Source organism: Hydra vulgaris, chromosome 15 (assembly GCF_038396675.1).
Source record: "Hydra vulgaris chromosome 15, alternate assembly HydraT2T_AEP".
Classification (NCBI taxonomy): domain Eukaryota; kingdom Metazoa; phylum Cnidaria; class Hydrozoa; order Anthoathecata; family Hydridae; genus Hydra; species Hydra vulgaris.
The window spans coordinates 40,859,944-40,879,213 of record NC_088934.1 but is presented as its reverse complement, the minus strand read 5'-3'; the positions used below and the strand labels follow the sequence as shown (position 1 = coordinate 40,879,213).

General features: G+C 27.7%; 1 protein-coding gene across 1 annotated transcript in view; it reads left to right on the top strand.

Moving 5' to 3' along the window:
- The first annotated feature begins 7,082 nt into the window (after positions 1 to 7,082).
- Positions 7,083 to 19,270, top strand: part of LOC100215046 (uncharacterized) — a 30,370-nt gene continuing 18,182 nt past the window's right edge. The window contains exons 1-2 of the mRNA XM_065820562.1: positions 7,083 to 7,248; positions 11,825 to 11,977. Coding sequence (XP_065676634.1) covers positions 7,216 to 7,248; positions 11,825 to 11,977 — 186 coding nt within the window. The 5' untranslated portion in view covers positions 7,083 to 7,215. The remainder of the gene's footprint in view (positions 7,249 to 11,824; positions 11,978 to 19,270) is intronic.

Below are 19,270 nucleotides of genomic sequence, written 5' to 3'. Positions count from 1 at the left end.
AGACATTTTTAATTATAAGAATTTAGAGAAACTAAGCAACCAATTTCTGCTTGAAAAAAACTCATCAGATCGGTTCATCAAGCTTACAATTTATGGAAGAGGATTCCTAAAAATGAGCCTTGGTCTTATACACACATAAAAAGGAAACTGAAAAAGGATTCTCTTCTTAACAGGAAATTATAAAAATACTTTTCACAGAAGTCAAGTGCCAAAGGTTTAATGCAATTGCAGAAGATATTATAGAGTCCTAAAAAAATATTGAGTTTAATTAACCATACAATGTTATGTTCAAAATTTCATGAAATTATAAATCTACTAATCAATCACTTTCAATTCTAAGGCACAAGTTTTCTTTTAATATGTTCTACAAGTTTTCTTGCATTGTGTTCCCAATTTTATTAAACGCCATTTTGTTAAATTATTTGTTGAACAAGCTTTAGGAGCATTGGGTTCAATCAGTGGCGGATCCAGGGCAGGGGGAATTGGTGGGTATGCATCCCCACCACCACCACTACCACCACCACCACTACCACCACCACCAGAATCTGATAGTCCTAAAAATATTTTAGAAATGGAGGACCTTTTTTTTAGGAAACACAATAAATTGAATTTTTTGTACATAGCAATGTGCAAAGAATTTAATTCATTGTCAGGATAAACTTTGTTTTTTTTTGCATCATTTCCAGTGCTCTTTGAACATTGAATCCATTGAAAAAACTGTTAAATTCAGCAGAACTTAACAGAATACACTTGCATAATAAAAATTTAAGTTTGTTTTTCTAGTAAGGATGAGTATTGTATCTTTGGAAAAGTTGTATTACTATGCCATTTCTGTGCCGCATAACAAGCTAACCTTTTATATTTCTTCATCTGGGCATTAGTGTGGAGAAACTGACAATGGCGATATTTGTGGAAGACAAACAATAAAAAGAAAACCTGTCATTGATAAATTTTATTGTTTTTTTATTGTTGTTTTCTTAACTTTTTTTTTTCCAATTCAAATTTGTTTTACGAAGTCTCCAAGACGTTCAGAATGTATTAAATAGGTATATCCAATAGAGTTTATAGAGTGTAGGCCCAGAATATGAGTTTGAATTCTTGAACACTTCCTTCAAACATTCTCTTTCCAATGGAATCACTAATTCATTTTTTCTGTTTAACTTAAACTTTTTTAACAGAAAGTTTTTTCTATCTGCAATGAAATTTAGCTCGAGACAAAAAACCGCTGTAACTTGGAATATTCCATATTTAACACGTTTAATATTTTTGAATTAAAGAAATTCATTTTTGATAAGATACATTCTCAAGTCTTCCGAAAGAAAAGTTTGCCCCTCTAATACTAAACCATTATGAAAGCATAATCTTCATTAAAGCTTTAGAATTATGCAAGGAAATTAGCTTTGTGATATTAAACTCATCGTCCTCTATATTCCACAAGTTGCAATATTTAGATTAGACTGTGTTTAGACTTTTATAAACTTTACTTTAACAGTGCTGCAAATGGGTAAAATTACTATCTAATTCTGGAATTCTAAAATGTAATACTGGAATGTCTATCCAGATATACGATGTCACTGAATTGGTGCATACAAAAAGAGATTCTAAATGACACATTTAATTGAAAGAAATGTTTAACAAAGACAATTTTTTTTTTCTAATGTAACAAATTGTGTCCAAAAAATAACAAACACTTGAAACAACAAAAAGACTCAACAACCCACAAATTAGGTTACATCAAAAATATTGACTCCCTCTGTTTATGTTTGCGCAAATAAATCCCAACCGTCATCATTAAGATATGTACTACAGGTCTTTTTAATGTCTGCACAACAAAAGTCTACAGTCCTGACACCAATAGTTAGCCTATTCACCAAAGCTGCGGCTAAACGCCAAAATACGTACAGACTAAAAAATAAGTTAGGAATCTTCAATAAAGTACGCAAATATAGGGGAGGCGTTTACCCAAAAACGTACAAATGCGTACAAAGTGTGTGTGAGGCGGAGGGGGTTTAAAAACAACAACCATGTATACGATTCGACTATCTCTCCATAAACTCAATTTAAAAAAAAAACAAAAAAAAAACATCAATATTATGTTATGTAGCATAGATATGTTTAATTTAGTAAAAAAAAATCTTTGGTTAATAATGTTTTTTAAATTTATTTATTGGTGAAGGGGTTGATTTTGTAAAAAGAAAACCAAAAATAAACCTTGAAAAAAAAAGTATAGACGTAGTTCAGAGAATGAACAAATAAATTTCTCGTTTAGTGAAGTAAGTTTTAATAGGGTGTGAATAAGAAGTGGGTGCAATCAAGAGCCAACAACATTAGGGAGGCCGAGAGATCACGTGCCCCCCCCTCCTAAGTTTTTCTTAAGGACCTTTTTTTTAAAAAAAATTCTAGATATAGGGGACTTTTTTAAAAAATTGACGATTGTGCCCCTCCACTTCGAAGCCCGTGTCGATGGCCCTGCAATCCTAAAGGATAATATTGAGTGAGGTGAAATAATACCAAATAAAATAAATTTGTTAAGAAAAGAGTATGTTGCGGTGTATAAAACTCATTAAAAGGTGAAATTAAGTCTAAATAAAAAATGTATTTAAATTTATCTATATGATTTAGCAGCTAAACATTGATTTTTGTTTGTTTATTTTGCCGTTTAATACCATTTATAATTTAAAAGTATATGAATAAAAATACTGGTGGGGTAGAATACATTATTTTATCTTATCACCGAGCCCGATTCGTACGTATTTATAATAGCCGTAATATATATGTATACATTACAAATTATTTATTGAAAAAATAAATGTAAAATAAATAACAACTAGTTTAAGAAAAACATCAAGAACATTATTCGTGTTAAAAGTAAGTAAACAAGAAAAGTCGAGTAAACAAGAAAAATAAAAAATAATGATAATAAAACAAAATAGCACGTATTTACAAAAGCCGTAATATATACGTATATTTTACAACTTATTTATCAAAAAAGAATAAAATTAAAATATATAACAAGTTTAGATTAGTTAATAACTATGTTCGTTAACACAGTTGTTTTTTCATTAGTTTGACATTATTTTAGTATCTTTTACGCTTTAATATGGTTTATTTAAAAGGTGACCTACGTAAGCCATCCGTGAAAAAAACCATATTAAAGCTTAAAAAAGAAAATAGAAAAATGATATTAAAGCAATAGAAAAAGTTTTAAAATTTTAGTAAATAGATCGCGACATAATTTTAAGAATAATATTCAGTTAAATAGTTAAAGAAGCATAGTTCTTTAACTATTTAATTGAATGTATTTCTTAAAATTATGTCGCGATCTACTTACTAAAATTTTGGCACAGAAATATTTTAGGATGCGATTAATGCACTTATGAGTAAAAAAAATGGGTAGGGTAATAAACCAACATCTTTTTTTATCAATAATATTAAACAAATGAAAACTAATCATAAAAAAAAAATTATTTGTGAGCATTATGCTTGCACAAAAAATTTACTATTATAGAGAAGCATATGCCTGCGTGTCTAGAGCCAAGAGTTCATAATCAGATGTATATCCAGGACACAATAATGCATTTGAAGTTTACAAAGATTCAGCATTTCTCCATACTTACTAATTAACAAATATAAAAATACTCACAGTATTAGCAAATATAGCGTATCGCTATTTTGGTAATAATACGATTTTCTTTTCTTGATTGACGTATTTCTAAATTTCTTCTTCAAGTTTTCTTACTTTTAAAAACAAATCAATTTGTATAGTTAAAAAAATAGAGTAATATAGCTAATCTATCTTTGGTTTTAACCTTATTTTGTAGCAGGTTTTTTGCTCAAAGTAAAATGTGCCATGAATTTTTGCGGCAAAACGTTTTGTCAAAACGTACTGCCGCCAAAAAAAATAAATTCTACCTGTTTAGACAAAAATTTAAAGACAAGTCTTCTTTTTGTTCTTGCTATTTGTATTTATAATTTACGGCTTGAATAAATTTTTTCTCCTGTTAGCTATAATTGACAAAAGTTGCTTAGCAATTGACCTGTTGGCCTCCCCTGATGATATTTTTTGATGGTTTATATTTTAGCATTTCTGGCGATTTATGAAAGCAGGCATGTAAATTTCACAGACAATATAGAAAAGATAGAAGTACAAAAAAAAAAAAAAATAGATGAATATATATATATATATATATATATATATATATATATATATATATATATATATATATATATATATATATATATATATAAAGTACTGGTCAAAATTATAGCACAACCTATTTAATTAAGATTGCCATGTAAACTTTTTGTATGTATCTATCATATTGTTGAGAGGTATTGCATTTTTGAAATGTGTTTACACTAGTCATTTAAAATGTGCACATAAAATTATAAATTTTATTCATTATTCATCTTAGAAATTTTACAAACATTTACAAAAAATTTGGTTCAAATTTATAGCTCATATTCATGCGTAATTTTGACAGTGTGAATTATTAAATGCATTGATGCATTATTGTGTATGATATTTTATTTATCTACTAGCATCATAGTTATTTATTTAAAATAGCAAGTCTTATAATTTTTTAAAAGTTTTTTGAGTAACTTTAAAATTAAAACAAAATTTATGCAATGGGTCGTAAAGTAGTGAGCTCTGTGCGGCGATAACTTGCAAAAAACTTTATTCAACAGCAATTTAATGTTGCTGATATTGCTAAACGTGCTAAAACTTCCAGAAAATTTGTCTATAATACTGCTGATAAAATTAAATTGAGTTTACCAATAAAAAATGGACCAGATCAAGGATGTCGCAGGTGCACTAGTTCTACAGAAGACCGCTATATAGTGACACATGCTAAAAAAAATCCTACTGATTCAAGTAGAAAAAATGCTATGGAGTTGAATGCTGCAAAATAAAAAACCATTAGTGCAAGCCTTTTCTAAACAAACGTCGACGTTGTTAGAAAAAGGGTTGAAAAGTTACACATATACACGCATTGTTATCAAAAAAAGGCTCAGAAAAAGAAGAGTCTCTTCTTTTGGTGTAAAAACTGATCGAACTCGAAATTAATGGTATCATGTGATATTTAGTGAAGAATCACATTTTGATGTCATAAATAGAAAGAATCGTAAGTTTGATGGTCATCTTCTTAATGAAAAAGATTTACTATTTAGCTTTACAACAAGGGCACTCTTTTTGATTCTGAAGCTGAAGATTGTTATATTATACAAGACAAGGCACCGTGTCACAAAGCAAGAAAATCTATGGAATAATTTGCAACGAAGAATATTTGGCTCCTAGAATGGCCGCCCACTTCACTAGATGCAAAATCGATCAAAAATCTTTGGTCAATTATTGACTAAAAACTCAAAAATTACAACATAAGCAAAACAAATGACCTAAAGGATGCAATTCAAAACATTTAGGACAAGACTTCAATTCATCTTTACATTAAATTGGTATGCTCTGTTAAAAGATCCAACAATTCTTCATATTACATCAAATTCTAATGCTTTTTTATCTAAAATTCGTGCCATGTGCTATAATTTTGACCAGCTTATTTTTGTGTATTATTACTAAGTGAACTTTAAAACATGTTAACTTTAAATGTATTTTCAATTTTCATTCATTTTTATAAAAAGTAAAATGTTATACTTCAGATAAAAAAATAGTCATAACTTTTCATTCAACCCTAATTTCATTTAACCCAAATTTCTATTATTCAACTTTTATTTTAAATTTGAGCTATAATTTTGACCAGTACTTTATATATATATATATATATAAATATATATATATATATATATATATATATATATATATATATATATATATATATATACAGTTTTAGAAGTTGATGAGTTGGTTATCTGGATGTTGGACTTTGAAGTTGCATGTAAAACGTAGTATAAAAGTTTATACAAGAAAAATATTTAATACTAAACTGTCCAAAGCTGCAATTATGTAACTAATTTAAATGTTGATGCTCTACCCTATTTTTGAACAAGCTATAAACGTCTTTATTTCACCGATTTATTCCGATAAATAAAATAGTTTTTTAACTTGTAACATTTAAACGTGTCTATATTATATTTTAAAATTCCCGCTAAATTTATTATTGGTTTTGGCAATAAATGCATGTTATTTAAGCGCAGATTTGATGTAATTAAACAAGAATTTACTTTTAACAACTTACAATAATTTTAACAATAAAGATTTAAAATAATAATAATATTTTAATATCTTAATAATATCAATATCTTACCAAATATAAATAATGCAGTTTTAATATTAAAACTTTCATTAAGCTGAAATATGATTTTAAGATCCAAAAATTTTTCAGTTTTACTGAAGTCTAGTTTTCAAGATTTGATTGTTAAGGTCTGTTTTCACTCCATGGAAACTGACCTCAACAATCAAATAAAAAACAAAATAAATAAAACTTCGCTTTTTAAAGGAAACAGAAAAGTGAAGAAAAAATTAACAATGTGAGCATGTGTAGTACAAACTTTAACTTTTCCAAAGCAAATTTACGCATTCTCACGTGATTATTTTTTCACAAAATATATTATACCTCCTTGTTTTCCCGTTACCGTAGAAAAACGGATGAGTAAAAACTAACGTTAATAATGATGATTTATGTTAAAAATGCGAGAATTTATTAATTCTCAAACTATGTGTCTGGTAAAAGTCATAATGCCTCAACAATCAATGCGCCCTTTTTTTCCTTTATGATTTCTTTTTGCAAATTTAGGGAGCTTTTTTTTTGTAATCAAAAAAAGATTCCAAATTGCTGACTGATGGTACAAAAATCCTAATTTTTCGACTAATAGTGTAAATATTCATTGAATGGGGGGAGGATGTCACACCTCACACATCTCCTTCGCGAAATAAAAAAAAAATTTCAGTTCAAGTTCAATAAAACTAACTATATATATATATATATATATATATATATATATATATAACTTGAATTGAAATATTTTTTTTTATTGACAAATCTCTATGATCAAACGATTAAAGACATTTAATAATACTTTTAATCTCTATTGATTAGAAATAATCGAATCAAAACGAAATTTGTATCAAAACACTGACTCATGTAAGCAACAAATTTTAAATGATTTTTTACTTTAGACTTTGCGTTTCTAGTTTATAAAAAAAAACTAGTAGAAGTTGTTTTAGTTCGTCTTGATACTTTTAGTGAGAAAAGAAAAATGCCAGGGAGTGACCATGGCTACCACAATAAGGTAAAACAAATATCTTTGTTTTTAAATATTTTTTTAAAAAAAGATTTCAGGTAATACAATTTTTTTACAATCATACCAACTTGTGGTTCTATTTTTAAGGTGTATGAGCTCTCAAAAATTATAAAAAAAAATCAAAAAAAATGTTTTGTGCAATTATGACACATAATTTATCACTGAACTCGGAAACCATTTCTTAAAGTAAGATTTAGTTCTTGAGATAAAAATCAATTCCTAAATTCCTTCGACTGGGTAAATTTGATCTGCCTTACAACACGCATAGCAATAGATTTTTAATCAGAATGGCGAGCTATTTTGTTGTTTTTTGTTTTCTAACAAACTTTTTACACAATGTAGAGTCAAGCAAAGTACTCAAAGTAAAATATCTAAAAAATTTCTTATAAATAGATGCACTAAAAATTTTCCAATCGATATAACTTAACCAGTTGCTCCTTATTTTTAATTGTCATAATTCTTGTAACACGTCCTTAAATTTATCTATATCCCCAAAAAAATTGAGATAATTGAGACAACTCAGCATAATAAAACTAAAACTGTTGTTTATTGAATTGCAGACAATTGTCTCGTGTAATTAATCAACTACGTTGCTAAAAAATGTTTACCATCTAATTTCAATCTTTTTGAATTTTTTCCCAAAAAAATAGGATTTATTTCAATGTTAAATACTTGCTGCTCTAACTGCAATGAAAAAATTGAATTTTATACTTCAAAAGCATGTTCTGGGAAAAAAAACTTTTGATCTAAATAATAGAATAGTTTATTCAATGCGTGGATGTGGTCGAGATTTTTCAGGATTAATAAAATTTACATTTTTAATGAACCCAAACCTATGAATAAAAATAGTGACAGCAAAATAATAAAATTTGTCTTTGATTGTGCTAAAATTGTCGCAAAAGAAACGATGATTGATGCAGTGAAAGAAGTTTGTTAATCTTCTTTAAATATTGTTGACATTGCAATATAAGTTGATGTTACCTGGCAACGTCGTGGGTTTTCTTCATTAAATGGAGTTGTTACATCAATATCAATGGACACAGTTAAAATTCTTGATTGCGATCCGATGAGTCGATCATGCAAAACCTGTAGTCTAAAATTAAAACTTAAAGAAAATATTCCTTGTTCTTTTGAAGCTTGGAAGTCATCACATGCATGTAAATTAAATTATCGTGGTTCTGCTCCTGGCATGGAAGTAATTGGTGCACATTAGCATTGCACAAGAATATTAAGTCGTTCTATTCCACAAAATGAACAAAGGTATGTTAACTATTATGGCGATGGAGATTGTAAAAGCTACTCTTATGTTAAGTATACTTACTCTGGTATAACAGTGTGTAAGTTGGAGTGTGTTGGACATGTACAGAAACGAGTCGGTAGTAGATTAAAAACTTTGAAGAAAAACCTTTAAAGGAATTGGAGGCAAAAGCAAATTAACGAATTTTATAATTGAACGCTTACAAAACTACTAAGAAATTGCTGTTAGGCAAAGTGACAATGATTTAGAACGCATGAAAGAGACCATACTTGCAACATTATTCCATGTTGCATCATTAGCTAAAAATAATTGTTATACACATTGCCCTGATAGTATACATAGCTCATTATAAACATTATAAATGTGTCATTATAAACAGGACAAAGCTAATTCAATATATATTTACAAGTCAGGTGCCGGTCTTTTAATCTTTAGTCATCTAAAGCCTGTATATATCAATCTATCTAAAAAAAAAACTCATAAAAAAATGTCTTCATGATAAGACGCAAAACCAGAATGAAAGTTTTAATGGGATGATATGGCAGCACATACCTAAAACAAAATATGTATTGTTAACGCAATTGGAGTTAGATGTATATGATGCTGTTTCAAATTTTAATATTGCAAGAAAAGCAAGTATACTTTTATTTAAAAATTGAACATGATTCTTGGTATATATATGGTACTCTTCAAGGCTGTTCAACCATGAACAAAAAGCATTTAATTTTGGCAGAATATCAAAATCGAGCAACATCTAAAAAGCGACTACAAGTTATTCGAGGATGCAATATAAAATAAAAAAAGATGACTCCGAGAATGACCAAGAAGGTTGTCTATATGATCCTGGTTCTTGTTCATATAAATGACAGATTTTAGATTGAGCATTTGACATAAATTATTCAGCAAAATTGTTAACGTTACGTAATTTAAATGCTTTTTCAAATTGTCAATTTTAAACCTCTCGGCTATTCTATCTCATTAATCATATGTCAGATTTGCATGAAATTTTGACCAAATGTTTATTGCATTTAGTTGTACAATTGGAACTAAAAGTTTTACAATACTGTTAGGAGTTTTTGATTTATAGAAGATTTAACTCACAAAAATGCAATTGTTTAAATACCCTATTTTAAAAAATTCAGCAAAGCTTAAATACTTTGTTTTCTAGAACAATTTCAGTTCAGTTTGTAGGTTACTATGCTGTTAATCGTATGCCAAAAAATCATATCCTATATGTTTTCGGTTACAGAGAAATTTTTGGATGTCTACCATTTTACTTAGTAGCCATGGCAATTAATAATTTTTAACACCTACTGGTGCCGGCCTTGAGTGTAAAAGCTACTTCTTTATTTGGGGCGCAGCTGTAATTCCATAAAAAAAATTATGACTTTATTTAAAAAGTTAAATACTTCTGTTGCCTTAACCTATCAAAAATATTTCACAACAAACTTTAATAAATAAACTGGATAGTCTATTTATTTTACCATTCTATATTATTAAACAAGTGACTTTCAAAATCATTTTGAACATTTATTATTAAGCAAGCATTAAAAAAATTATTTTTTTAAAATTTTGCAACGCTGAACTTATGGAGTAAGTAGATACGGAGTTATGTGACATTAGATTAATTTATCAAATTAAAATTTTTTTAATTTAAAATAGTAATATTAACACGTTCAAATACTAATTTTTTTTTTCTCAGAACAAACTTAAAAAATATATGGTAGAATGTTTCCTACTATAAGTGACGTTATGCAATATTTTTATTTGCTGTAAGTTATTAACTTTTAATAAAATTATAAAAATACACAGCGAAATTAAATTTTGCCCTCTAGACAAATCATGAACTACTATGTAATTGAAAATGTGTAAGTTCAAATGTATTGTTTCTACTATTAGAAAGCAGTGGCTTATGGCTGGTATTCCAAATACTAGTTGCAGAAGTATAAGGTAAATATTAATTTAAATAATTAAATTAAGTTATTGACATTATCTTAAATAACAAATGTCATTCATCATTTGATTTAAATGACTATTATATTAATGAATTTCAAAGAGCATTTTTATTAGAAAATTTTTATAATTAATATTTTCAGTTTAACAACTATAATGGCGATGAAAAAAAACAAAATAATGTGGTTGTATTGATGAGAAAATGACAATGTTTATGAAATAAAACTTTTTACACTTATTAAAAAGTAAGAAAAAAGTAAGAAAAGAACTATTTTAAAAAAATAGAAAAAGTATGGGAAAAACAAAATAAGTGTAAAATTAATAATTTAATTTAGCATGAGGCTAAAATATATATTTTTGTAGTAAAAGAAAGCCTAGCTATTGTTACTATAAGTCCAGACTGGGATATAAAAACTAATGGAAAAAATATGATGAGCTACTAGGTATCGTTAAGTGTAAACAATATGATCATATTTTTTTAAATTTAATCAAATGTTATAAAAAAGTTGAAAGTTTTATAATTAGAATTTGTGTTATATGCTGACACATCAGTATATAACACTGCTGTAATTGCATGTAAAACTGATGTAAAACCTTAATGTAATAACTTTATCATCAGTATTTAAGAGAAGCATTTAGACTGACCTATGTTAAGACTTCTTTGTAGAGAACATTTTTAAGAAAGAAGCCTATTGCATTGAATGAAATTACTAAAACTGAAAGAAACAATCCATCAAAATTTATTTACGCAAGATTTAAAGCTGCTTAGCCAATATATTATCAAAAATGTGAATATATATATATATATATATATATATATATATATATATATATATATATATATATATATATATATATATATATATATATATATATATATATAGATCTACCATTAAAGTTTCTGTGGTCCCAAGTTGTTGGAACTCCTATAGAAAATATGTCTAAAAAAAGTTTATCTTTTTTGAAAACAAGCTTTTAATTTTTATAATTTTCCCAAATATGATAATTTTAGGAACTAAAGTTTCACAAATCAGAAAATGGAAGCAATAATCATACAAAATGAAAAAAAATAAAAAAAATTAAACCAGGAAATCAGAAAGCCATCCAGGCTTAACCAATATGTTTGTATTAAAAAAGATGCAACATTCTAGGTTAAAAAGGTAAATAAGAGACTATCAGTTAACAATACTTTTAAACAAAACTCTTAATATATATATTTTGATATGTATCTTAAATATAAATATCCTACTCAAAGAAAGAGGAAATGGAAAGAAAAAAAAAATATTATTAGTAAAATGAATATTTTGTGTTAATAAAAATAAATAAACATCATCAATAATTAATTTATTTCAGGGAAATCATCGATTTTGTCAACGATTGACTGTGTTCATTTTGTCAATTTTTTTGATGCTGGTTGGCGGTGTATCTCTTGTGTGCTCAATTTATGTACAACAACAGGATTCTAACTTGGAAAAAGCTCAATTTCAATTATGGATTGGTTTACCTGTAATTTTTTTCTTTAAATATTGATTATTCGTGTTTATATTATTTCAGGGCCTTTTGCTAAATATTCAAACCTCAAAAGAGATTTGAATATCTAGAAAAATTAGATTATTATTGTATTTAAAAAAAAACTTGCTGTTTTGATAAATAGGTAAATTATATTAAGTTTAAATTTGGACATTTTAATGTGTGTTTATTATGTTTAATAAATAAAAGTTTAAACTTATGTTTTTATATAATTACATAAAAAATATAATATTTATTTATAAATATAGTTAGCAAGTAATAAAATAAAACATTATTAAAAACACACAAAATTAATATTACTTTTAGACCTTTATTTATCAAGAAAAGGTTTACATAAAGTTTTAGAAGAAAAAAATAAATTTATCCACTTAATGTTATATTTTATTTTAGACAACTTGGTCATGACCGTTTGTAAGTTTTATTATAATATGCGTTGCAGAAAAAACAAAGTAAGCGAAACTAACAAAATAGGAAATTAAAATAAAAAAAATTAGAGTAAAAGTGGGTCAAACCAATCATACTATTTTTCGATCACAGTAAATAACCATGAAAGATTGAAAAATTTAAATAAAACCGAAACTGATAGAAATATTTAAAAAATAAAAACACCAGAAGAAAGAGAATCATCTCCTCTATTCAAATGTGTCAAAATAAAATCCACGTCATTTTTTAGTCATCTTTTATTTGCTATCGTAATAATTTGGGAACCATAATTCGTTTAAAAATAACTCTATCTTGTAGAAAATTTAATTTTAATACCAATTACATATTTTTTTTTCGTTTTATAGTTAAAAATTAGACAAAAAAGTAAGAAAAATTAATATTAAATTTTTCTGGTAAAACTGATCATTCACATATTTACTTTAAATTCCTTTATTAAGTAGTATGTGAATTTTTAAATTAGGTACCTAGGTGAATTAAATTATTGGATTTTCTCATGTTTTAGTTCCGGGTTCTTCCTATATAAAGTTATTTTACAAAAATGACTCAATGATATTTATTAATTATTCACTTTTAAGATGACAATAAGTAAAAAGTCATACAATGAAGAAGATGTAGAAGCTGTGTTAAATGATATAAAAGAAAAAAATACTTCAATCAGAAAAGCTGCATTCAAATATTCCATTCTCAACTCTAATAGGTCGCAAGAACAACAACAATGCTAGCTTCAAGGGATCAGGATCAACAACCGTACTCTCACAGCAAACAGAGTCAATTATGGTGCATGCGCTTAAGTTCCTATGTGATGGGGGTTATGGTTTAACATGAAATGATGTCATTGACTTTGTATGCGGTTATTTTATTCGTACAAATCAATCAGGCCTATTTAAAAACGACAGGCCTGGCAAAGACTGGTTTTATGCATTTATAAACCGATGGTCTAAAGAAATTTCCACAAGAAAAAGTCACACTTTAGCATCTGCTAGAGCCGCTTCTTGTACGCAAAAAATAATTGATAATTATTTTGAAGTTGTCACTAAACAATATCAATTGTCTGGGATAACTTCTGGTTGTCACATTTGGAATTGCAATGAAACGGGTTTCTGTGGTGATCAAGGCAAAGCAACTGTAGTATGTCAAAAAGGTGCAAAGCGTGTTTTGAAACTCACTGGTAACAATGAAAAAATCCATTATACAGTGAACAATTGCTGTAATGCTGATGGATACTTTACACCACCATTCGTGGTATACAAAGCAAAACGAAATTTTAGAGCTGAGTGGGCTTTAGGTGGCCCAACTGGCACCAAATATTCAATTTCTAAATCTGGTTGGATGGAGCATGACACATTTATTGAGTGGTTGAAGGAAGTGTATAAACCAGAATGTCAAGCTATTAGTGGTACTCATATTTTACATCTTGATGGACATACGTCTCACGTCAGTTTAGCAGCTGTATTGCTATGTCGGGAAAACAATATAATTTTGATTTTGTCTACCAGCCCACTCATCTCACATTCTTCAGCCACTGGACAGAGGTGTCTATTGCCTTGTTGAGCAAGTGTGGAAGGCAGTTCTTACCAAATATTACAAAGACACAAAGTGCAAAAACTTAGATAAAGAAAATTTTCTATGTTGCTCGAATAGGTGTATGTGAGCGGTAAGTGTTTTATACATTTGCACGCTATTACTGGTTTTGAATATACTGGGTTATTTCCGCTTAACAAAAATAAAATCAATCAACAGGCATTAGCTATCTCCGAAACGTTTAATCAACCGGCATCTTCAACGCCATTGCGAACAATAAAGTCTTTAGCATTATCTTCTGAACCAGCAACAGCAGCTTTGAGGTTTGACAAGTACAGAGCACTACATGAGAGAATGAAAATTGAAATGGAAAATGAGCTAAAGAGTTTTTTTCAAGAAAAAAATCAGTCTCATCTAAAAAAATCAAGGCAACCTATTATTCCAAAAATTGCTAGCCAATGTATTACAGAACACCGTGTTGCAGATCATCTCAAAAAAAGAGAGAAGTTAAGCAACTCAAATTAGCTGAAAAACAAGTTAAAAAGCGTAAAACCATCTGCAAACTCATAATGCTATTGCCAAACCCTGCAGAAAAAGAAGTAACTCAAAATATAGAACCGATTACAACAACTTCAGCCAAAAGAAGAAAAGTTATTAAATGCAGAAAGTGTAAAAAAGAATTACATTCGGACATGATGTCATGCGAGAATCCAAATTGCAATAGTTGGCTCTACAACAAAACATGTTTGCCAAAAAATTTGTAATGGGTTCAGATTTTTTTTGTTTAAAAAAATGTAAACTTTAAATCTTTTATTATTTCTGTATGGTATATAAAAAATATATAGCATATTTCTGTATGCTATATGAAAAGTATATAAAAATATATACATTTACATATATAAAATGTTAAATTTATTAAATGTATTTTATTTTGATCGGTTTTAACAGACTTTCTGCCAAAAGTGATCTTTTTTTTTTCTTGTATTTTTCATATTTTCAAATACAATTCAAAAAAAAAAAAAAAATTAATAAATAATGTGCTTGTTGGTATTTTTTATCTTATTTAAAAAAGATGGTTTTAAAATAAAAAAAAATAAAATAAAGTTACTTGATTTTTATTGTTCGGTGATCGGTTTGACCCGCTTTTACTCTAATAATTTAAATAATTTGTGTACTGTTTTTATTTTTGTTTCTTTAGGGTGGTTATTATATTCAGCAACAAAAGTGGATAAAACAAAGCAAAAACAAAAAACAAAAACAACAGTTTTAATTCAACATTAAAAATAATGATTTTCCTATATATATATATATATATATTTTCCTTTTTAAGAGGAAAGCGAAAATATAAATGCTATCTGTTTGTAAAGTGTATTTGAATAATTTTGATGTCACAGTTATATATTGTTCCTATATGAATACTGCAATGTAATACATATGTTTAATTTTATGTATAACTTTTTTTTATTATATAACTATATTTATTCAATCATTAGTATACTTAAATTTAGCTTATTTGGATAGGGTGTTTACTTCATATGTCTAATATCCATGTTTCTAATCCCACCAATTCCAAATTTTTTTATTTTTTAGCCGTCCCCTCCCTTTTGGTCTACTATGTTATAGGTAAAATATATTTAAGTAATAAAAAAATTTATTTATAATTGTTCAAAAATAACATCGTAGATTAAAAGGGGCGGGGCGGGTAGAACAAAGCACACAGTACAGAATGTGGAAAAGCAACAGGTATCCAAAATTACCAAAGCCCTAAAAGATTAGGGATAAAAAATGTACAGGAACAGAAAGATAATATGAAGCAATTAAGGCTATATATATCTGGTTATTTATCTACTGTCCCGTTAGTCTTTTTCCTATCATAAGCAAGGTTTTTCAATTTTTAATTAACAAACGCTTAATCTCTCATCATGAATCTAATAACTTACTTTCTGATCATCAATATGGATCTCATTCTAAAGTTGATTTGGTATCAGTATTAACCGATAGGTTTTATCCTGTATTAGATAGATGTGGAAAGGTTAAAGCTATCGCTATTGACATTTCTAAAGCTTTTGATAAAGTTTGGCGTGCTAATCTTCTTCATAAACTCTCTTCTTACAGTGTATCAGGGAGCATGAATCCTTCCTTACCAATCATAGCATAAAAGTTGTCCTTAATGGATAGCACTCTTCTTCATATCCTGTATCCTCAGGGGTTCCTCAAGGTTCTATCCTTGGCCCTATAGTCTTTTGAATTTACACAAATGGTCTTCCAAATACATTCACATCTAAGGTGGTATTGTTCACTGATGATGCTACCATTTATTATTGTCTTGATAAGAAGCCAACACTCTCTGATTGCTTGGAGGGGTTTGAGCTTGAAAAGGATCTTACTGCTACAGTATGGAGCTCACAGTGGCTGGTGAACTAAAACTCAATTTTTTTTAAGCTAATCGTTATCGCAATAATTTAGATCTTCCTATATTTATGAATGGTAATGTACTCGATGAGTCATCAACCCTTCATCTTCTAAAATTACTCTTTCGATCTTTCTTGGAAACCATATATCAAATCAATTGTAAAATTTACATCTGCTAATGTTGCATCTCTTTATCATGCTTGCCACTTTCTTACTTGGGATTCTGTTCTTTATCTCTATAAATCTCAAATCTATTTTTGCACTTTATCTAAAAGAGAAAGGGCATCATTGGAAGAACCGCCCCAGTTATGGGGCGATAAAGTGCAAAAACGCATTTTAAACATAGTTGGACCTGCTCTTGCAGCCAACCTCTAATCATTATCACATTTACATAACATTGCTTCTCTTTTTCTTTTCTATAAATACTATAATTATCCTGTTACTCATCATTCAATTAAGTCTCATCTTTTTACTGCGACTCTTCTTAAGTGCTCCAAAAATTCTTATTCGTCTTGATTTTTTCCTCAAACATCAGTTCTTTAGAATTTGCTCCCTTCATCTTGCTTTCCTGATTCATATAATTTGCAATCTTTTAAATTGTCTGTCATTCTTTATGTAGATGTATAGGGATAATATATAGTTGTTAAATTAAAATTATACAAATATACTGTGCAAATAGATAGCAAATTATATTTTCACTTTCCTCTTTAAAAAAAATTTAGGAAAAACATTCTTTTTAATGTCGACTTAAAATTTTTTTTGCTTTGCCTTATCCAATATTGTTGCTGAAAGTAACAACCATTCTAAAGAAATAAAAATAAAAACAGTGCACAAATTATTTAAATTATTAATTTTTTTTATTTTAATTTATTTTAATTTCCTATTTTGTTAGTTTTGCTTTCTTTGTTTTTGAAACTTAGTTTTTTTTTGATCTTCTCTTCTGGCAATCTCTTGTTTACAAAGTTTGCAAATTTTCTTTCCATGAGCTATATTCAAGCTACTTCTTATTAAGACTTGTGACTCTTTTATAGTAACAATGACAAAATTTTGTAAAAATGATTGAATTTCATAAATTGTGTCCACACATTTGTCTAAAACTTAATTTTGTTTTAAATTAAAAAATTATGTAAAATAATAAAGTATTTAAATTATACAGCTACTTAAGGATTGTCCATAAATTTTGCTACGCTAAATTTTACTAATGAACAAAACAAAAAAGATCAAAAGTTTTCTCTCACAGATAATTCATAAATTAAATAAAAATTAAAGTAGCTCATTAAGTTTAATGAAACATAAAAGGACTTAAGATCTCTTTCTTCTTTTTAAAAAATAAATTTAGCATTGCGTAATTTATGGACGATCCCTTACTAGTTATTTTCTTTGTCTGTGCATTGAATGGATCACAATGCTAAAAATTTTTATAACATCTTGTTGGCCTTTGCATACCTCTTATGTCATTGAGTCAATAGAAAACATCTTAATAAGATAATTTACTTGGTACAAACCATATTAAGGAAGTATTTTTAAATCAAATAAAATCATCTTTCAATTTTTTCTAAAAATAAGTTTATGTTGCAGAAATAGTTCAAATCTTTCTAGATTCATTCTTTAGTATGATGTTTCGCACTGGCAGATATTATTAATTTTTATTTATATATACCAAGTTGTTAATTTTTTATAATTCTGATACAATTTTATCAAATAATGTGGTTCTTTTAATATGAAAACCCCTAATTAAACCTAGCCCCTAATGTCTTTTTTAAGGCATTGATTACCATCAAGTGAATCTTTAGAAAAAAATTTTCAAGTACTGCTTAACTAAGCAAATATTGTAACTATAAGGATGTTTCAGTTGAACAATATGGAGAGGAGCAAATAAGAGACATTTATTTCCAGAATATCTTCACATTACATTTGCCAATGCCTCCTTAAAAATTTAACATTGACTTAACAATCCACATTTAACCAAGTTCACTCTCTTGACATTTCTTACAACTATAAACCAAGTTTGTGTACTACTTCAAGCGGTTGTCCATTGAGTCTCTCTCATGCATCTGTTGTTATCAGAATTAATGATGAACCATTAACTGCACTAATTGTTTCTTGTAGTTCAGATAACTTTATAAGCAAGAAAATTATTGGTTATATTGAAATTTTTATTATTTATACTATTATTATGGTTAAAATGTTGTTACTTTGAAAATATAAATATTACCTAGTAAAATAAAAATCATTGATGTCTGGATTAGTGGGTTGTTGTTCTGTTAACTTTGAAGTAAATGACTTAATGTATAATGATGTTTAACTTCTTGTGTCTTAAAAACTGTTATTGTGATATCATACTTGGCTATGACTTGCAAAAGCAACACAAAAATCTGTTCTATGGTGGAAGACTTGAGACACAAGGGTAAACAACCTGTGTGCTGCAAATGGCAAAAATAAAAATGCTTTACTTAGTTACAAGTATTTCAGACAGAAATCAGCCAAAAGCTATCAAATCAAGAAATTTAATAAAGATGATTAAAATTTTATTAAAAGTGAAATAACACAATTATTATCTAATGGTATAATTGAGCCATACTTCTTCCCAAAGAGAGCCCAAGTAATGGTTGTAAAGGATTTAACTAAATCAAACAAAAAAACACTCTTCATTGGTTACTCTCAAACAGTTAATCTTTACACCAAATTCGACAAATATCGTCTTCTTAGAATAGATTATATGACAAATGAACTTGCAAAATACAAAGTATTTTCTACCTTTTACTTGAAAAGTGCTTACCAAATTTCTATAAAAGAATCAGACAAAAAGTATACATCATTCGAGGCTAATGGCAAATCAGGTCTTCTCATGTCCATGCATGAGTATTTTATTTTAGACAACTTGGTCATGGC